Below are 19,670 nucleotides of genomic sequence, written 5' to 3'. Positions count from 1 at the left end.
TTTGTTGTCTTTTGCACTCTGGTTGAAGACCCAAGTTGGTGAGGTCTTTCATTGATTCTATTATGATTTTATTGAGTATGCCTGCAAGAAAATGAATCTCAGGGTTGTATATGATGACCTATATGTACTTTGATAATAAATTAAATTTGAACTGTGAACTTTCTCTGCTATCAGATTTCGGAATTGTCCACTGACACTATTGTTATTCCTTTATCCCTTTCCCCAATTTATTTATGCAATTTATAGTAATTTTATAGCTTTGCACTGTACTGCTGCCGCAAAACAGCAAATAATAATTCTGATTCCTGAACTGTTTGCAGGCATTTGATCATTACTCATGGCTTTGCAATCTCCAGGGTTTTCACTTTCTTGTTGAAATAGAAGCTTTCAAGTGCTGGCATTATGCCACAAGGCTTCTGGCTGTGAACAGATCGAATAGTTTAATGGGCACATGTGTCGGTTCTGAAATTGTGCTGTCCTATCTAATTTCTCACCCCCTCTCTCTTCTCACCTTTTCCATTCCCCATTGTAGCAGCTCCCCTCTTACTCCTTCTCTTCTCACCTGCCTATTGCTCAATCTCTCTCCTTCCCTTTCTCCTACAGTCCACTCTCTTCTCCTATCAGATCCCTTTACCTATTCCACATTTCATCTCCCAGTTTGTTACTTCCTTCCCCCTCCCCCCCACCTTCTTCCCTCACCTGGTCTCACCTATCACCTTCTAGCTTGTACTCGTTCCCCTCCCCCAGCACCCTATTATGGCTTCTTCCCCCCCCCACCCCGCCACCTTCCTTTCCAGTCCTGATGAAGGGTCAAGTGCTGAAATGTTGATTGTTATTCCATAGATGCTGCCAGACTTGCTGAGTTCCTCCAGCATTTTGTGTGAGTTGTTCTGGATTTCCAGCATCTGCAGAATCTTCAGTGTTTATCAATATTTGTTGGCAGTTTATCATCATTGCACAGTCACAACTTTAAAAGGAAGCAACTTTCTGCATAGTGAAGTATTTCTAGTACAGATTACCTTTTGAGATAAAGTAGCTGATTATCTCTGTGGCACTATATTTCTTGTCTCTTCTCTTTCTGTTCTATTGCATGCAGCTGGAGGGGCTTCTCCATGCAGTCCTATTATTCTCAGGAAGCAGAAAGGTGACTATCCAGAAAATATCTATTGTTCATTGATTCGTTAGTCATGTCATTTTTCCTTGCGGTTTGGTCATGTTAAAAATGTGTGTGCTGCTTGTCACTGATTTCAGTGTGTGATAGTCAGTTAGATATTTTCATATTTCAAACTGTGACAGTGTTCAGAATTCCAACTGCAAACACTATTCTTTCATCAGACTTGGTTTGTGTCTGATAACATTGTGGTTAAAACTGTCATTCTGGGACCAATTTGAAGTACACGTACAATAATCTGTACAATGCCTCTACAGTTCAGCTGGGGTCCCCAACCTGGGCTCCACAGACCCCTCATTTAATGGTAGGGGTGTGTGGCAGAAAAGAAGGCTGGGGACTCCTGGGTTAGGATCTTCAATTTAAGTAAGTTTTCCTGCTCTGTTTTGGTTCTGGTGTCCTAATGATGATGTTTAGATTGAAATGAAAGCAGTTTGCAGCATGAAAAATTGGTATCTGTATTTGGGTATTTGACACACTGTCAAAATCAATAATGAGCGCTGCAGGTCTATGAAGGGGGATTGTTGTCCATGTGTAATATTATCTTTTTAAAGTTTTTTACTGTGGCTGTCCCTGGTCAGGGTCAACCATGGTTATTGCGTATAAGCTGTCTACATGATAAGGCAAATCAGGGCAATATAATATGGAGAACAAGCTGTTGTGCATGCAGCAGGCTCCCCCTCTCCATGCAGGTGATGAATCCAAAGGAATAGCAGAGACTCATGCAGTTTGGTGCCGGTGGCATCAGTGTTGAACTGCAGCTCTGGATTTTTCTTCAGGGTTTACTCCCAAAGCCTTTCCTATGAGTGGGTATAGCTACAAGCTGGCAGAGGTTTGAGATCCGAGTTTCCCTTCCAGATGAGCTGCCAACTACAGATGGCAAGCCCCATCTGCCTGAAGTGACTAGCTTTCAGGTGCCAGTGTCCCACCTTTGCCCCTTCTGCCAGTAGAAATGGTTCTGTCGGACTTGGGAGCTAAGCCACGCGTGAAGGCCAAGATCTGGACTTGATTGTCAGAGGCTATTTGAGGTGCACACCATTGGGAGCATTGGGTGGGAGCTTGTCCCCCTTACCTCCCCTTAGTATGATAACTTGGAGGAACCTATCTTTGAAGTAAATCACACCCATGAGTAGCAATAATTCTGATTGAGGGGCTGGCATCCGAAGTGGGTGATTGCAATCTCCCCCATCTTCTCAGGACAAATTCATGGTGGGAAATAAATGTGATTCTTAAAGGCTGCATTCTGTGATGAAATACAAAATGGGTTACATTTTTAAAAAATTTATGATCATTTGGCTTATCAGGCCCATGTCAACACTAACAGAGCAGACCTAACAATCCCATTCTTGTTTTCCTGTATCCCTGTGACTTAATTTCTCTCATCATTTTTTGCTACTTATCTTTACCCAAGGGGCAATTTACAGCCTCAGGTAATGTATCAACGCATTAATACTTTATACTTTATTGTCGCCAAACAATTGATACTAGAACGTACAATCATCACAGCGATATTTGATTCTGCGCTTCACACTCCCTGGATGACAAATATTAAATATTAAAAATAGTAAAAATTAGTAAATATTAAAAATTTAAATTATAAATCATAAATAGAAAATAGAAAGATGGAAAGTAAGGCAGTGCAAAAAGACTGAGAGGCAGGTCCGGATATTTGGAGGGTACGGCCCAGATCCGGGTCAGGATCCGTTCAGCAGTCTTATCACAGTTGGAAAGAAGCTGTTCCCAAATCTGGCCGTACAAGCCTTCAAGCTCCTGAGCCTTCTCCCGGAGGGAAGAGGGACGAAAAGTGTGTTGGCTGGGTGGGTCGTGTCCTTGATTATCCTGGCAGCACTGCTCCAACAGCGTGCGGTGTAAAGTGAGTCCAAGGATGGAAGATTGGTTTGTGTGATGTGTTGCACCGTGATCACGATCTTCTGCAGCTTCTTTCAGTCTGGACAGGACAAGTTCCATACCAGGTTGTGATGCACCCTAGAAGAATGCTTTCTATGGTGCATCTATAAAAATTAGTGAGGGTTTTAGGGGACAGGCCAAATTTCTTTAGTTTTCTCAGGAAGTAAAGGTGCTGGTGGGCCTTCTTGGCAGTGAACTCTGCCTGGTTGGACTTAATAGTAAGGCATGTGGCAATGCTGCACTTGTAGGTAAAATGTAAAGAGTTTGGATGTTATATTGCAAAATTACAAAACACTGGCTAGATGGCACTTGGAATCTTGTTTGTTTCTGGTCACCACACTATCGGATGGATGTAATTCTGCTGGAGAGGGTACAGAGGAGATTCACCAGGGTGTGCCTGGATTGGAGGGCTTTAGTTGTGGGGAGAGATTAGATAGGTTAGGTTTGTTTTCCCTCAGTTAGGAGACTGAGAAATGAAGCATACATAAGGTAGATGGTCAGAATCTTTTTCCCATGATAGAGGCAACAAAAACAAGAGGGAATGGGCTGAATGTCAGGGGAAGGAGTTTTCAAGGAGACCTGAGGGGATTCTTTTTTCCTGGGGGGATATCTGGAAGAGAACAGACCAGATGATGATGGAATCTGATGGTCACTATGTTTAAGTGATATTTGGACACCATTTGAATAGGCAAGGGTTAGAAGGATATTGGCTAAGTGTAGATGGGTAGAAAGATCGGCATGAATCTAGTGAGTTGAAGGACTATTTCCATGCTCTATGACCCTTGTGACAGAGACTTCGGGAGAGATGTGGGTGGAAAATGGAGTACTCTAGAGAACCAGTTGTCATAGGGAGAACAACCGACCTGTAGCAGCTAACACTGCATTTCCCCTGCTGCTCTGCAAGTTATCTTCTCTCTTTATTTTGATTTAGAAGTAGAGCACTGTACAGGTCCTTCTGGCCGAATAAGCCTGTGCCACTCAATTACACCCTTGTAAGAAATAATCCACTAACCTATGTGTCCTTGGAAACCGGAACAACTGGAGGAAACCCACCTGGTCACAGGAGAACATACAAACTCCGTACAGACAGTGGCAGAGTCGTTCACGCTGTAATAGCATCATGCTAACTCTATGCTATGTGCTGCCCCTTTTTGCCTTAAACATTCCCCCTCTTTAATGTACTTCTGGAAGACACGATTAAAGTTAGAGGTTTTCATAATTGCATGCATGCAGTTTACTGAGCCAAGGCGCATATATGTAGTGTTTATTTACACCATTACTGCCAGTATGCTTGAAGAAAACTAATCGTGGAAATCTACTAACTACAACATTTAGCTTGTCAACATGTATTAACTGGCAATGAGATGCACAACATTAAGAGTAGTCATGAGGCACTCTGCGGTTGAATAAGTTGTGATGCTTTGCTGTGTTGATTCACTTGTGAAATAATATCTTGTAGACTTTGTTCTTTAAAGTTATTTAAACATTAAAGGTACAAGTCGTTCCTGGGTAATGAATAGGTTCCGTTTGTATGGACATCCTGAAGTCAACTTTCTTTGATTTTTTTGTGTGTATTTTCTAGATTGTTCAATTCTGGGTCATAAGGTATAGGAGAAGAATTTGGCACATCGAGTCTTTTTTGGCATTTAGTCATGGCTGACACTTTTTTTTTACCTCATTCTCCCTGTAACCCATAACCCCTTTACCAATCAGATTGCCTTACGCATACATAATGACTTGGCCTCTGCAGCCCCCTGAGGGAATAACTTCCATTGTTTTAACACCATTTATCTCCACAGTACAGTACTGAGTGCCATCAAAACCACAAGACTGATAAAAGAGCTATTAAAATTGTGTGTGTGTGTGTGTGGGGGGGGGGGGGGGCTGGTGGTTCTGGTTTTGCCAGCCACGGGAGTGAGTGCAGCACGTACATCGGTCTTCTGTATTTAATAATATAATGGGAGCTCATTCAGCCTGGGGACAGCTTCTAACTTGGTGATGGATGGGCATAGTTAAATTCCCAGCATTGTTCTACATAACTTGTGGAGAGATTCAGCTGCATTTTGAAATAATTTTTGACGTGACATTGGGACTAGTTGGGATTCATTGTTAAGAAAAAATCAAGCAATTAGAATCTTTCTAAGTAGGAAAGAATAGGATGGATGACCAGATGTTTCCACTATAAAATTGACTAGAACTAAGGGCCACATGTCTATGATAATTTGTAATAAATTAGGGAGGGATTTCTGCAGAAACTGATTTACCCCAAGGTGAAACTTGCGAAGGAACAGGTAAGTAGGAGTAAAAGTGTGGAAATTGAAAGAGAGGTTAGTTGAGTGGATGGAGGCTCATTCAGAGCATGAACTGTTGGGATCGTCCTGTTTCTGTATGGTAAATTCTGTGTACTACTTTATTGCTCAGAAGGATGGGGGTTGTGGGTCAGTGCTCTAATTTGGGGACTGGGTTGTACTGTATAATTATAAGTGAAATTTAAATAAGATGTTAAGGAGCCACTTTCCAAGTCCTCAGTAGCCATCTCCGAAAATTGGCTAAAGGATGGCTACCATTGGGAGCTGAACATCCAAGGATATACGGTTTATCGGAAAGATAGGTCAGTAGGCCGAGGGGGTGGTGGGGCTCTGTGTATAAGAAATAATATTGAATCATTGGAAAGAGATGACATAGGATTGGAAGGTGCAGAGTCTCTATGGGTTGAGTTAAGAAATGGCAAGGGTAAAAGGACCCTAATGGCAGTTGTATACAGGCCTCCAAACAGCAGCTGGGATGTGGATTACAAATTACAGCATGAGATAGAAAAGCTGTGTCAGAAAGGCAATGTTATGATAATCGTTGGGGATTTTAACATGAAAGTGGATTGGGAAAACCAGGTCAGTACTGGACCTCAAGAGAGAATTTGTAGAATGTCTAAGGGATGGGTTTTTAGAACAACTTGTTGTTGAGCCCACTAGGGGATCGACTGTGCTGGATTAGGTGTTGTGCAATGAACCGGAGGTGATAAGAGAGCTTAAGGTTAAGGAACCCTTGGGGAACAGTGATCACAATATGGTCGAGTTCACATTGAAATTTGAGAGGGAGAAAATTAAATCCAGTTTGTCGGTATTGCAGTGAAAATAACAATGGCATGAGAGGGGAACTGGCCGAAGTTGACTGGAAAGGGCCATTTGCAGGAAAGATGGCACAGCATCAATGGCTGGAGTTCCTGCAAAAATGAGTGAAGTGCAAGACAGATATGTTCCAAATAAGAAATTTTAAAAGGGAAGTCGGACACTACGGTGGCTGACACTTGAAGTCAGAGCCAAAGTAAAAGCAAAAGAGAAGGCATACAAGGAAGCCAGAGCTAGTGGGAAGATAGAGGATTGGGGAGATTTTAAAAACTTGCGGAAGGAAAAGATGAATTATGAGATGAAGCTGGCGACTGATATCAAAGAAGATACTAAAAGCTTTTTTAAGTATATAAAGGGTAAAAGAGAGTAGAGGGTTGATATAGGACCAATACAAAATGATGCTGGAGATATTGTAATGAGAGATGCAGAGATGGCAGAGGAACTGAATGCGTATTTTGCATCAGTCTTCACAGTGGAAGGTGTCTGCAGTGTACCGGACCTTCAAGAGTGTCAGGGAAGTGAACTTTGTGCAGTGAAAATTACGATTGAGAAGGTGCTCAGGAAGCTTAATGGCCTAAGGTTGGATAATTCTCCTGGACCTGATGGAATGCACCCTTGGGTTCTGAAGGAAGTAACTGGAGACATTGCGGAGGCATTAACGATGATCTTTCAAGTATCGTTAGGTTCTGGCATTGTACCGGATGACTGAAAAATTGCAAGCATTACTCTGCTATTTAAGGAGGCAGCAGAAAGGAAACTATAGACCTGTTAGCCTGACATCAGTTTTTGGAATCGATCATTAATGATGAGATTATGGATTACCTGGAGGCACATGACAAGATAGGCCAAAACCATCATGATTTCCTGAAAGGAAAATCCTGCCTGACAAACCTACTGCAATTCTTTGAGGAAATTACAAGCAGAGTAGACAAAGGAGATGCAGATGTGGTGTACTTGGATTTTCAGAAGGCCTTTGACAAGGTGCCGCACATGAGGCTGCTTAGCAAGATAAGAGCCCATGGAATTACAGGGTAATAATTAGCGTGGGTGGAGCATTGGCTGGTTGACAGAAAACAGAGTGGGAATAAAGGGATCCTATTCTAGCTGACTGCTGGTTACCAGTGGTCGGTGTTGGGACTGCTGCTTTTTACAATGTATGTCAATGATTTGGACTACAGTATTAATGGATTTGTGGCTAAGTTTGCCAATGATACAAAGATAGGTGGAGGAGTGGGTAGTGTTGAGGAAACAAAGAGCCTGCAGAGATACTTAGATAGTTTAGGGGAATGGGCAAAGAAATGGCAAATGTTCATACACTTTGGTGGAAGAAATAAACGGGCAAACTATTTAGATAGGGAGAGAATTCAAAATGCAGAAAGACAAAGGGACTTGGGAGTCCTTGTGCAGGATACCCTAAAGGTTAACCTCCAGGTTGAGTCCGTGGTGAAGAAGGCAAAAGCAATGTTGGCATTCATTTCTGGAGGTATAGAATATAAGAGCAGGGGTGTGATGTTGAGGTTCTATAAGGCACTCATGAGACCACACTTGGAATCCTTTTTTGGAACCAGTTTTGGGATCCTTATTTTAGAAAGGATATACTGGCATTGGAGAGGGATCAGCGAAGGGTCACGAGAATGATTCCAGGAATGAAAGGGTTACCGTATGAGGAACGTCTGGCAGCTCTTGGGCTGTATTCCCTGGAGTTCAGGAGAATGAGGGGGGATCTCATAGAAACACTCCGAATGTTAGAAGGCCTGAACAGATTAGATATGGCAAAGTTATTTCCCACGGTAGGAGATTCTAGGACAAGAGGGCATGACTTCAGGATTGAATGACGTCTCACCCATGACGTTTCTTGTCTCACCCTCAACTACACCCCCTAGTTTTGGACTCCCGTACCCTGCGGGGGGGTGGGGGGTGGAGGGGGACTGGTACCATCCACATTTTATCGGTACCATTCACATTATTACTTGGCCTGTCATCTTCAAAGTTGCATATAGCTACATCTCTCTGATCCTACATCCTTTCATGTACCACTGCTTCTCCTCATTCTTCCCACTAAAACATTTTGCAGATCCCGACCCAAGTCACCAGTCTGTGATGATTCGCCTGATTTACTCCCTTCTCTTGAACGGTCTTCCTAGTTGGCTCGTAATGGTCTTGCACACACCATCATTGGTGCGGCAAGTGGGGTTTTGTTTTTTAGGTGATGCACTCCTTCCACCACTTATGCTGGCAAATAATAGCTTATTTATAGATCACTTTTCATACAAATTATTTAGGTGAAAATGCTTTACATAGGACTAAAAGATGTTGGTTAAAAGCAAGGTTAAATAGATAGGTTTTGAACTGGAGTTTAGAAGTGCCAACTGAGACTGCATCCCTTATAGTTTTAGGGACTGAATTCCACGGCTTAGGAGCGCAGTTCAAAATAGCTGACCTGCCAATTATCTTTTGAGGAAGATTGATTAAATATAAGAGAATGGCTGAGAGCTTGAGCAGGATTTATAGAATGAAAATGATTCTATGATGGACTCTGGTCCCAGACCATTGAGAGCTTTAAAACAAGTTAAGAGAACTTTTTAAATCCATTCTAAACGATACAGGGAGTTAATGCAGAGTATCTGGGATGGGAGCGATATGCTCCTTCATCCTGGTTGTAGTTAAAGGTCTAGCAGCGGTGTTCTGAATGAGTTGAAGTTTTGTCATTAGATTGCTCTGGAAGACCGATTGCATTAATCTAGTCGATTTGATATAAAGACATGAGTTAATTTTTCAGAATCGTTACATGATGGAAACAGATGTACCTTTGTAGCTGACTCAAGGTTCTCAATGCCATCCTGAAGGCTGCTCCCTCACTTTGTGGTTATAGTGCTTAGGTCCTCAGAAGTTGGTGAGGACGTTGTAAGTTTTCAAGGAAGCTTGAGTAACCTTGAATCCATTTCTGTCCATTTGGTCATTTGTTGCTGTGAGGGTGCATGGAGTTCTGCTTTGGGAATCTGATGTAAACAGTGTGGGTTGTCCATTAGAGTAGACTGTGTTATCGAGGCCTCACTGCCAGGGGATGTTGTCCCAAGTGAGGACGTTGATGTTGTGTTGCTTCTCCTGCCAAATAATTGAGTATTTTGTTTTCTGACGTCTGCAATCCACATTGACTGCAAACTTTGTAGTGCAGACCTACATTTCTATGTGATTAATATACATTAGAAAAAGGACCGATGATCTGATTACAAACCTATGGGGGGGCCCTTATGTTAATTTTTATAATCTACACCTCAAAAAAATGAAGATACCATCTTCAACACCATTTTAATATCTGCACTCTATACAGGTTGGGAATGCAATAACCTGCAAAATGCCCTCTAATTTGTAGATCTCATTGATGTAGAAATATATTGCTGTTAAATATTTTTATTTATTAAGAGAGGTGGTGAGGGCAGCCTGATTCCCACCTTGTTGGTCATGAACAAGGGTTGTGAAATTAGCTGCCAATTAACCAAGTTATCCACTTAAAGACAACATAAGATGCAACACAGAAACAGGCCCTTCCGGCTTAATGAGCCTGCACAGCCCTATTACACCCATGTAACCAATTAAGCGACTAATCCGTACGTCTTTGGGATGTAGGTGGAAACTTGAGCACCCGGAGAAAATCCACTTGGTCACGAGGAGAACATGCAAGCTCCTTATAGACAGCGGTGGAATTGAAATCTGGTCGCTTGCACTGTAAAAGCATCAAAAGCATGGTGATTCAGGAAAGGAGCTTGCCTGTACTTTCACAGGGACATTTTAAGGATTGCCTGTATCTTTGAGTTGATGTAACAAAAATTGGGCTGTAGGAGAATAAAGATTAGTGTCAAGATTACTAGGAATAAAATGAGCTTTGTACTGCAGAGAAAGGAAAATGAATAAGCATTTCTGGGCATTTGCCTTTCCTGTGTGAAAGCTGAGGGACTGAACCTGTGAATGCATTCAGAGCGTTCTCAGGTTAAACATTGGTGGGATTTCACTCGTTCTGAAATCAGTTTATAATAACTTCTATTTCTGATTCAATTAGTTCATATGAATTGTATTTTTAAACATTGTTTTAACTTTGTTTTAACCTGGTGTGTGTCCTTTTAAAACATGAAGGCAAGGTGGTTTCGGGAGAGGAGGATGGACTCGAAGATGACGCAGAGACCCGGTCAGAGGTCAGCACCACCACTTTTCCAGGTACAGGTCATGGAATAATTAGTGATCCAGTTACTGAACTTGATAGGCTGTGTGACAAAGCTTTGTAAGTTACTCTCTCTCTCTTAAGTATTTATTTATTTATTTATTTATTCTCTCTCCCCCCCCATCGTCCTGTTCCTCCTGGTAGCAAGCCCATCACGCCACCCAATCACCCAGTTAAACCCATATAACCAATGAACCTACTAACCTGGACATTGGAAGAATTCAGTTGGTTAGGACTGATGGAGAACTTCGAGCCGAAACATCAGCAATTCCTCCCCCACCTCCCTTGTGGATACTGCTCAACCTTCTGACTGTTGCTCCACAGCCTTGTGACTCCAGGCAGTGCCCTGCTAAGTCTCTGTACTTCAATGCAATGCAGTGTCGTGAACTGTCATAGCATGTAGCCCACTGTTACTACATATCTTCTCACCTTACTGCCCTGATGCCGCTGGTATTTAAGGCAGCAGTGAAGGTCCTGTATCTCCGGTGGTGGTCAGGGCTTCCATCATCGTGTCAGTTGCATCCTCTCGGTTTTTACCACTGACAGTCATGCAAGTCCCAGGCGGAGACTCAGGAACACTGTCACACTCAGATATAGCAGGATTCTTCGTTGCTTTTTCTGTAGCAATTTTGTTTGACCATTCAGGGTTATTAGCCCTGAGCTGAACCCCCAGACCTGGAGGACCGATGGACCACTTTTCATCTGACCTCTACCCTTTGACCTGTTTGGCATGGGTGACCCTAAGAGAGCCAAAGCATAAAGCCCTGACTCCAGCAGACATAGCTCTCCGGGACATTGAAGCACTCAAGGCCTCCAAACTATGACGAGGTTGTGGTCCTCTTGGAGCACATCTCCATAAGGATTAACTATATTCACCATATACTTTTACATGTATTAGGAATTTGCTGTCATGTGTTGGCAACAAAAAACAACATTCAACAGTTGTAAAGAATTACATAAAAATAATCTTAGAAGTTAAAGAACAAATATTGAATGAAATGTTCATAGATGCATAATACCAGCATGTATTTACAATGTTTACAGTGCATTGATGGGAGTATTAGATAGTTATAAGTGGGGGGGCTAACTAGAATGGTTGATCTGATTAACTGCTTGGGATAAGAAACTTTTAAGATGGTGTGGTTTTTGTTTTAATAGACTGTTATGCTTTCCAGAGGGGAGCTTTTGCTCCTGCTTGCTAATGTGGTTGTTTTGGCATGTAATGTTAGGTTCGATGAACAGCGAAGGGACAAGCGAGGTGCCGTCATCTTCTGGTGTCTCTACCTTGGGGTCAGCAAGCCCTGTGGCTGATTCTGCAGGGCAGGACATCATCACCGAGCAACCACGTTCTCAGCACACGTTGCAGTCTGCGGAGTCCGCCGATCTCAACAGTTCAGCAGCGTCGGACCTGACTGGCCTGACAGTGGAGGGAGTGGTTGATGAAGAGCTGAGCCGAAGTTCTAGCCAGGTCAGCACCATCCATTCCGACACCAATGCTGACCTGAACGACAGGACCAACCAGACCACGTCTCCGCTCAGTGAGAGCTCGCAGACCACCGAGGGCCCAGATTCGGCCGTGACCCCGTCGGACAGTTCAGAGCTTGTAAGTGTGCAGCATTCTGAAGGGATATCCCACTCCTCCACCGAGGGTCCCGACATCTCTCTCAGCTCCCACCTAGAGGTCCCAGACTCGGAAGCTACCACTTTCTCTTCAGCTAGTAGCAGTGAAAAGGTTAGCTTAATCCCATTGAAATGCCATCATTAAATTTCCCTTTCCCAAATTACTTGCTTCATTTGTGGCTGGAGAGCTTCCTAGGCTTCAGCTGGTCATGAGGTGCACATGACCCAAGGTGAATGCTCCTTTAAATTTTCCTCTCCTGCCTCTCTTTTTTCCCTGGCTGCACATCCTCAGCAGCACCACCTTGCTGTGCCTGGCATATCTACTGACTCTGTTCACCCTTGTTGCATCCTGCTCTTTCTTGCTTTTTGCCTTTTCCTGCCTGTGAAGAGATGTTTGGCCACCTTACAATCCTTCCCCACTCGACCCTGATTGAGTTCAGGTGTATGCTAAATGTGCTTTTCTATTGCAAGTCCACATTGCTTCTACCATTTGTCTGGTATGAAAGCTCTGGAAAAATTCAAATATGTACTCTAGGCATAAACGCAAGATTCTGCAGATGCTGGAAATCCAGAGCAGCGCACACAAAATGCTGGAGGAACTCGACAGGTCAGGCTGAATAAACAGTCGACATCTTTCGCCTGGCCTGCTGAGTATTTCTAAGCATTACAGAAACTGTTCTTGCTCTGTGTTTGTAGACACTTAGTAATTAATTTTAAGTCATGCTACAAGTTGGATTTAATTTAGTGTATATATTGATAAATTATGCAAGGAAGGGATGCTAACTCTTGACTATGCCACTTAGTATGCTGCTGTTTTAGGATTGGACTCGAAGGTATGAGCTGCTTTCTTCCCTTGCCTTTTACCCAAGTTTAGATCTTTCCAAATTTAACCATTCTTGTAGCTATCTATTTCCTGCCCTATGGTAATGTTTGCCTCTATTATTGCCAGAAACTACGTTTTATTAATGCCTTTTGTCTATATACAATCTCTGTATGCTGGCTCTGTTATCACTAATATCTTGTTATGTTGAAAGCAAAATCAATTACAAAGCTTAAATTTTAACAGAAGTTCAATTGTCAAACCATTTCTCAGTGTTGGAAGGGCTGCACATAGGAGTCAACAATTGTATCTAACCATCGGATTGAACTGTCATGAGACTAGTTGGTGAATTCTTCAAACAGGTTTTGAGCATTTGCTCAGAGTTAAGACATGTATCATTATTGGGTAGAAGATAACCTGGTAGATCTCCATTTGCATGTTCCCAGGATTTTTGTTTTCAGTTCTTGATGCCTCATGAATGCAGAAATTGCCGGAACTGCTCAGCAAGTTGAGCAGCATCTTTTGGGAGAGAACCAGATAATGTTCAAGTAGAAGATACAAAAACATCACAATTATAATAGATAACACAGGCCTAAAGGGAAAAGGAACTTCATAGAATCCCTTTCAGTGGCGAGGGGGGTAGGAGAAGGAGGATAAAATTACCAGTCAAGCTAATGGAGTTGAAGGCCAACAAGTCTCTTGACTTGATGGTCGGGATCCTAGAAAACTGGAGGAAGGGGATGTTTTGATAGTTTTTATCTTCTTTTACTACTATTTAAGCTCATTACCCCTACTTGGACTTAGGCTGCTGACAGTTGCTCGCCAGTATCCTCTATTCTGGGTCAGTCTTTTTATGTGGTCTCAAAGTGTAGCTCATCTTCTTGATGTATCCTTCCTCTCCCAGGGATGAGCTCTTTGGAGTTTCTGTTGTCATTTCTGTAGCACTGGGTTTTTACAGGGTGTGGTTGTTATCCCCATAGCCAACCCGCCTCCTTTCGGAGCCATGCTTGGGACTGTCCATGGTAGAGTTACATGTTGACAGTGATATACCAAAACTCACTGGATTCTGGTGATTGGAGAAACTGCACACTCTTCAGGAAAGGAGACAAGAAGTTGGATGTTGCACCCGTTAGCCTCACATTTGTTATTGGATTGAAATGCTGGAATCCATTATTAAGGAGCTAACAGACAAAAACATTTTATAAAAGATGAGGCAGCCAAGCAGAGTCAACAAGGTTTTATGAAAGGGAATTGGAATATGATAAATCTGCTGGAGTGTTTTGAGGACGTGACAGGGTGGATAAACAGAAAGGAGTAGATGTAATATATTTGGATTTCCAGGAGGCATTTGGTCAGATGCGACACAAAGATATTACATAAGATAAGTGAATGTGGTTGGGTATCATATCAACACGGATAAATGAAATAGGAAAAGAAGTGGATAGGTTAGTGACCAGAAGAAGTTCCACAGGGATTCATGACAATATCTCACTTTTGCACTTTTTTGTAACTTTCAGTAATCATTCTGCACTGTACTGCTGCCACAAACCAACTAATTTCATGGCAAGTTGGTGATAATAAATCTGATTTATAATCTATATGAATGATTTGGATGAAATGGTTGAGTAATCTGTAGGCTGTGAGCAAGTTGTATGGAGGGCACAAAGAACTTGCAGAGGAATATGGACAGGTGAACTCCTTGGAAAGAAGTTGGCAGATGTAATATAAAGTGGTAGAGTGTGAAGGAAGAATGAAATAGCTAATTAGTACTGACACAGTCCCTTTGGCCCATCTAGTTAGTGCTGAACTGTTATTCCGCCTGGTCCTATCAATCTGCACCTGGCCTACAGCCCTCCATACTCCGCTCATCCATGTACTTATCCAATTTCTCTTCTGCTGGCTGCTCTTTCCACACTGTCACTGCGCTGAATGAAGAAGCCCCCCCCCCCCCGCAAGCAGGGTCCTGTTAAATATTTCACCTTTCACCCTTAACCTATGAACCTCTAGCTCTATTGTCATTCAACCTCAGTGGTAAAAGCCTGAATGAATGCATTTACTCTTCCATACTCATCAAATCTCCCCTCATTCTCCTACACTTCTTGGGCTGAATCGCCTAATTCTGCTCCTATGTCTTATAGACTCCAAGGAATAAAATCCTACCCTACGCAACCTTTCCCTATAGCTCAGGTCCTCAAGTCCTGGCAACACCCTGTACTCTTTCACTCCTGAATTCCATTCTTCCAGAAATTTGGATGTCAAGACACACGGTGTCTCATCCAAATGGCCACACTCTGAAGGAGACTTGTGGGGTGAAACAAAATGGGTCAAATTGCCAAAAGCACCATGAGTCCTTCAAATGGTTTGAGAATGGTTACTGAAAATCCTTGTTTAAACCAGGTACTCGATGGAGCAGAGAGCCAGTATTCAGCAATGCAGATTGGCCAACTTCAAGATGAGGAGGAGGATACCTTAAACACCACAGGAGAAGTAACAATAGACGGTTTCAGTACTTCCACTCTAGGTATGTTTACAAGTCCTATTAAAGTAGCTTGGATTGTTGGTGATGGGATGTGCTACGGTTCAATGTTGACTTTCATGAACTGCTTCTAAACATTTTGAAATGATACATTGCTGTTTATACAAATGCCAATTCTGTTAAATATTGTTGATCCTACAAATCAACCTTCGTAACATTTGTATCAACCTTCGTAACATTTGTATCAATTAATATCATGTCTTTATCATGTGCTAACTCCTTGTTTTATGACCATGTTGAATGAATTATTCAGCTATTGTTTTTGAGAGCAAATAGTCGCCTGAGACTAAAAATGATTTTACATCAGTAGATGGAAACATGGACTGTAATTATAAAATAGTCACTAACATGATTAGTAGGGAAATCAAGAGAAACATCTTTGCCGGATAAGTTGTTAGTAATTGGAACTTGCCTCTGTAAGGAGGAACTAACAGGAGACAAGATAGCAGATGGTATGAAGGGATGGATAGATATTTTGATGGGATTAAATGAACAAAGGCATAGAAAAGACCTTTGTGTTGAATTGATAATTTGAATCAAATGGCCATCTTTGTACTAGATAACTCTAAAATCATCAGACCGATTGGAAACCATATTTTTAATTATTGCATTTTCATGACTATTCTTAGGATGCTAGATTTGGCTAGTTGGTGTGAGTTTGAGTTCCACTGCTGACGCTTGGCTCCATATGCATATTCCTTTATTAAAGGAATTAAGGGATATCGAGTTGGTGCAGGGAAATGACACTGGGGTAAAAAATTTTATTGAATAGTAAAGTGGGTTCAAATGATAAATGGCCTACTTCTGTTTATATGGAACAGAGTGAAATATTTATGATCGAAAGACATGAAGCCAGAACTGGTTAGAAAATTCTCACACATGTAAAGAATGCTTGCAGAGGCAGTTTGCTTGAACGTCAGCATTCTTCCTTTGCTGATAAAGTAAATCTATTACAGCAAAACTTATATAAAAAGCCATTATCAAATTGCTTTGATTTGAACTTGGAAATCTCTGCCCAATTAGCATGTCAACTCAAGTAGGAGCACAGTGGCATGGCTTGATACAGAAAGGGTCTTCAGCAAAGAACTACCTGCAGTATTATATAATTGGCACTGAACTGAGAGATGGCAGCTGACATGGAATTTGAAGGATTGTCACCTGACGCACCTCCTGCTGTTTTTGAAGTTCAGACTGTGCAGTGGGATTTTGTGATAGCTTATTGCTAAGAAAAGGAATATTGTCTGATTTCTCACGAGTATTTGATTGATGGTGTGACTGATTTGGGAGAAGGTACAAATGTTAGCCATTTGACAAGGTTCCACATGGTAGGCTTATTCAGAAAGTTAGAAGGCATGGGATCCAGGGAAGTTTGGCCAGATTGATTCAGAATTGGCTTGCCTGCAGAAGGCAGAGGGTGGTGGTGGAGGGAATACATTCAGATTGGAGGATTGTGACTAGTGGTGTCCCACAAGGATCTGTTCTGGGACCTCTACTTCTCGCGATTTTTATTAACCACCTGGATGTAGGGGTAGAAGGGTGGGTTGGCAAGTTTGCAGACGACACAAAGGTTGGTGGTGATGTAGATAGTGTAGAGGATTGTCGAAGATTGCAGAGAAACATTGATAGGATGCAGAAGTGGGCTGAGAAGTGGCAGATGGAGTTCAACCCGGAGAAGTGTGAGGTGGTACACTTTGGAAGGACAAACTCCAAGGCAGAGTACGAAGTAAATGGCAGGATACTTGGTAGTGTGGAGGAGCAGAGGGATCTGGGGGTACATGTCCACAGATCCCTGAAAGTTGCTTCACAGGTAGATAGGGTAGTTAAGAAAGCTTATGGGGTGTTAGCTTTCATAAGTCGAGAGATAGAGTTTAAGAGTCGCGATGTAATGATGCAGCTCATAAAACTCTGGTTAGGCCACACTTGGAGTACTGTGTCCAGTTCTGGTCGCCTCACTATAGGAAGGATGTGGAAGCATTGGAAAGGGTACAGAGCAGATTTACCAGGATGCTGCCTGGTTTAGAGAGTATGGAATATGATCAGAGATTAAGGGAGCTAGGGTTTTACTCTTTGGAGAAAAGGAGGATGAAAGGAGACATGATAGAGGTGTACAAGATATTAAGAGGAATAGATAGAGTGGATAGCCAGCGCCTCTTCCCCAGAACACCACTGCTCAATACAAAAGGACATGGCTTAAGGTAAAGGATGGGAAGTTCAAGGGGGATATTAGAGGAAGGTTTTTTACTCAGAATTGTTGGTGCGTGGAATGCACTGCCTGAGTCAGTGGTGGAGGCAGGTACACTAGTGAAGTTTAAGAGACTACTAGACAGGTATGTGGAGGAATTTAAGGTGGGGGGGGTTATATGGGAGGCAGGGGTTGAGGGTCGGCACAACATTGTGGGCCGAAGGGCCTGTAATGTGCTGTATTATTCTGTGCCTACAAAAAGTATTCACCCCCCCCCCCGGAAGATTTCATGTTTTATTGCTTCACAATATTAAATCACAGTGGATTTAATTTGGCTTTTTTTGGACACTGCTCAAAAAGAAAGACTCTTTCATGTCTAAGTGAAAACAAATCTCTACCAAGTGATCTAAATTAATTATAAATATAAAACCCAAAATAATTTATTGCATTAAGTATTCACCCCCCCCCCCCTTTTTAATATGACATGCCAAATCATCATTGGTGCAGCCAATGGGTTTTGGAAATCACATAATTAAATGGAGATCAAGGTGTTTCACTTTATTGTAGTAAAAATGCACCTGTATCTGGAAGGTCCAATTGCTGGTGAGTCGGTATCCTGGCAAAAACTACACCATGAAGACAAAAGAACGCTCCAAGCACCTCTCTGTAAAGGTTATTGCAAAAGCACAAGTAAGGAGATGGATACAAGAAAACTTCCAAGTCACTGAATATCCCTTGGAGTACAGTTAAGTCAATCATCGTGAAATGAAAAGAGTAAGGCACTGCTGTAAATCTGCCTTGAGCAGGCTGTCACCAAAAACTGAGTGACAGTACATGAAGGGGACTAGTGAGGGAGGCCACCAGGAGATGTATGTCAATTCTGGAGGAGCTACAAGCTTTGGTGACTGAGATGGGAGAGACTGCATATGTAGTGACAGTTGCCCGGGAGCTTCACTAGTCGCAGCTTTATTGGAGAGTGGCAAAGAGAAAGCCACAGTTGAAAAATAAACTCACCTGAAATCTTGGCTGGAGTTTGCCAGAAGGCTGTGGGAGACTCTGAAGTCAGCTGGAAGGAGGTTCTATGGTCTGGTGAAACCAAAATTCAGCTTTTTGGCATCAGTCTAAATGCTATGTTTGGCGTAAGCCAAACACCACATATCTTCAAAAACGCACCGTCCTGACCATGAAGCATGGTGGTGGCTGCATCATGCTGTGGGGATGCTTCACTGCAGCAGGCCCTGGAAGAATTGTGAAGGTAGAGGGTAAAACGAATGCAGCAAAATACAGGGAAATCCTGGAAGAAAACCTGATGCAGCCTACAAGAGAACTGCAACTTGGAGAAGACTTGTTTTGTAGCATGACAATGATCCCAAGCATAAAACCAAAGCTAAAAGTTAAAGTCCAAGAGTGGCCAAGTCAGAGTCCAGACCTCAATCCAATTGAGAATTTGTGGCTGGACTTGAAAAGGGCTGTTTGCTCATGATCCCCATGCAGTCTGACAGAGCTTGAGCTCTGAAGAAGAAGTAAAGAAGAATGGGGAAAAATTGCAGAGTAAGACCTATGCACACTGACTCAAAGCTATAACTACTGCCAAAGGTGCATCTACTAAATACTGACTTGAAGGCGGTGAGTAATTAGACAATCAATTATTTTGTGTTTAATAATTGCAATAATTTTAGAGCAATTTGTAGAAATTTGTTTTCACTTTGACACGAAGGAGTCTTTTCTGTTGATCAGTGTTAAAAAAAACAAATTAAATCCACTGTGATTCAATGTTGTAAAACAATAAAACATAAAAGCTTCAAAGAGGTTGAATTTTTTTATATAGGCACTGTAGTTTGAGGATTATTTGCTCATGAGGTTAGAGACCTTGCATTATCAATGGAAGTGATGTAATGGAAAATTGGGAAATCAGATTTATGTGAAGAAGACAGCTTTAGCCTTAAATTGGGAAATATAGGTCCAGGCACAAATATGGTTCTGAAAATGACAGAAGTAGGATTGTGACAGTTACTCGGATTGACTGGTGTGACTAATCGTGTCCCATAAAGACCTGTGTAAGGATTTAAGTTATTTGAATAATATCCACTTAGTG

At 42.2% G+C, this 19,670-nt stretch overlaps 1 protein-coding gene across 5 annotated transcripts in view; it reads left to right on the top strand.

The window, feature by feature from the left end:
* htt (huntingtin) overlaps window positions 1-19,670 on the top strand; it is a 265,277-nt gene that overhangs the window by 64,349 nt on the left and 181,258 nt on the right. For 4 of the 5 annotated variants that reach the window (XM_063049530.1, XM_063049531.1, XM_063049529.1 and 1 more), the window contains 3 exons: window positions 10,333-10,413; window positions 11,647-12,020; window positions 15,255-15,378. In XM_063049530.1, coding sequence (XP_062905600.1) covers window positions 10,333-10,413; window positions 11,647-12,020; window positions 15,255-15,378 — 579 coding nt within the window. Of the gene's footprint in view, window positions 1-10,332; window positions 10,414-11,646; window positions 12,150-15,254; window positions 15,379-19,670 lie in introns of all 5 variants that reach the window. The other variant, XM_063049527.1, reaches the window with a different exon arrangement.

The sequence above is a fragment of the Mobula hypostoma genome, chromosome 5 (genome assembly GCF_963921235.1).
Source record: "Mobula hypostoma chromosome 5, sMobHyp1.1, whole genome shotgun sequence".
Lineage (NCBI taxonomy): Eukaryota > Metazoa > Chordata > Chondrichthyes > Myliobatiformes > Myliobatidae > Mobula > Mobula hypostoma.
Note: the sequence above shows the minus strand (reverse complement) of the source record. Positions and strands in the feature narration are given on the sequence as shown.